The 2,500-nt window shown below is 51.0% G+C and overlaps 1 protein-coding gene across 1 annotated transcript in view; it reads left to right on the top strand.

Moving 5' to 3' along the window:
* aldoaa (aldolase a, fructose-bisphosphate, a) overlaps nucleotides 1-2,500 on the top strand; it is a 9,919-nt gene that overhangs the window by 6,749 nt on the left and 670 nt on the right. Inside the window, exons 6-8 of the mRNA XM_080833866.1 lie at nucleotides 117-291; nucleotides 801-1,000; nucleotides 2,448-2,500. The exon at nucleotides 2,448-2,500 is cut by the window's right edge and continues 670 nt beyond it. Coding sequence (XP_080689992.1) covers nucleotides 117-291; nucleotides 801-1,000; nucleotides 2,448-2,500 — 428 coding nt within the window. The remainder of the gene's footprint in view (nucleotides 1-116; nucleotides 292-800; nucleotides 1,001-2,447) is intronic.

Raw genomic sequence — 2,500 nt, 5'->3', positions numbered from 1 at the left:
TCTGCAGGTCATAGCGGCAGTGTATAAGGCTCTGTGTAAGTGTGTGTGTGTTCTGTAGGTACTAGCAGCAGTGTATAAGGCTCTATCTGAGTAATGTGTGTGTGTGTGTTCTTTAGGTCCTAGCGGCGGTGTACAAGGCTCTGTCGGACCATCACGTGTACCTGGAGGGAACCCTGCTGAAGCCCAACATGGTGACCGCCGGACACTCCTGCAGCCAGAAGAACAAGCCCCAGGAGATCGCCATGGCAACCGTCACCGCCCTGCGCCGCACCGTGCCCCCCGCCGTACCCGGTGAGTCATGATACACACGCGCACACAAACACACACACGCACACACAACCACACACACACACACACACACACACACACACACACACACACACGAGCCCACACACGCGCACATACACACACACCGAACCACACACACACACAGAACCACACGCATGCACACACAACCACACGCACGCACGCACACACACACACACATACACAAGCCCACACACGCGCACATACACACACACACACACCGAACCACACACACACACATACACAAGCCCACACACGCGCACATACACACACACACACACCGAACCACACACACACACACACACACACACACACAATAAAACAGTGATACACACACACTCATCTAAACCCACATATACACACTTGTGTAGCACAAATATCCCCACAAACATGATCAGTCAAGTTTCCTGCCTGAAGTGTGTGTTTGTGTGTGTGTGTTTGCGTGTGTGTGTGTGTGTGCGTGTGTGTGTGTGTGTGTGTGCTTCCTGTCCCAGGCGTGACCTTCCTGTCCGGAGGCCAGAGCGAGGAGGAGGCCACCCTGAACCTGAACGCCATGAACCAGTGCCCCCTGGGTCGCCCCTGGGCCCTCACCTTCTCCTACGGGCGCGCCCTGCAGGCCTCCGCCCTCAAGGCCTGGATGGGCAAGCCAGAGAACGGCAAGGCCTGCCAGGACGAGTTCATCAAGAGAGCGCAGGTAATACACACACACACACTCTACACACACACACACTCTACACACACACACACACTACAGACACACACACACACACACAAGGCCTGCCAGGACGAGTTCATCAAGAGAGCGCAGGTAATACACACACACACACTCTACAGACATACACACACACACACACACACACACTACAGATACACACACACACAAGGCCTGCCAGGACGAGTTCATCAAGAGAGCGCAGGTAATACACACACACACACTCTACACACACACACACTCTACACACACACACACACTACAGACACACACACACACACACAAGGCCTGCCAGGATGAGGTAATCAAGCGAGCACAGGTAATACACACACACACACACACTATACAGATATACACACACACACACACACACACACACTACAGATACACACACACACACACACACACAAGGCCTGCCAGGATGAGTTCATCAAGCGAGCGCTGGTAATACACACACACACATACTCTACAGATATACACACACACACACACACACACACACTACAGATACACACACACACACACACACACAAGGCCTGCCAGGATGAGTTCATCAAGCGAGCGCAGGTATACATACACACACACACACACACACACACACACACTACAGATACACACACACACACACACACACACACTACAGATATACACCCACACTATACAGATGTATACACACGCACGCACATCCACTACAGATACACACACGCACACTTGACAGATACTATACACACACACACACCCCCATACACACTCTACAGATATATACACACACACACACACACACACAAGGCCTGCCAGGACGGCTTTATTGAGAGAGCGCAGGTATATATACATACACACACACACACACAAGGCCTGTCAGGACAGATTAATGGCGAGAGCACAGGTATCAGCACATCTATATATATACACACACACACTCTACAGACACACATGCGCACACACACACACATACTCACTCTGCAGACACACCCACACTCTACAGACATACACGCAGACACTCACAAGGCCTGCCAGGACGGCTTAATTGAGATAGCGCAGGTATCAGCACATCTAGATATAGACACACACACACACACACACACACACACACACACACACACACATATATACACACACACACACTCTACAGACACACATGCACACACATACTCATTCTACTGACACACACAAACACACACACTTTACGGACATACACGCACGCAGACACACACAGACATATACTCACACACTCTACAGACACACACACACACACACACACACACACAAACTAACCCCCCATGTAGCACACAATAATTCATGCCAAACTTTGATTTTCCTCCTCTCTCTCTCTCTGTCTCTCTCTCCATCTGTGTTGTGTGTGTGTGTGTGTGTGTGTGTGTGTGTGTGTGTGTGTGTGTGTGTGTGTGTGTGTGTGTGTGTCCTGTAGAACAACAGCCAGGCCGCTGTGGGCAAGTACGTGTCCAGTGGGGACAGTGGGAC

The sequence above is a fragment of the Sprattus sprattus genome, assembly GCF_963457725.1.
Source record: "Sprattus sprattus genome assembly, chromosome: 3".
Taxonomy (NCBI): Eukaryota; Metazoa; Chordata; class Actinopteri; order Clupeiformes; family Clupeidae; genus Sprattus; species Sprattus sprattus.
This window is presented reverse-complemented; position numbering and strand designations above follow the sequence as displayed.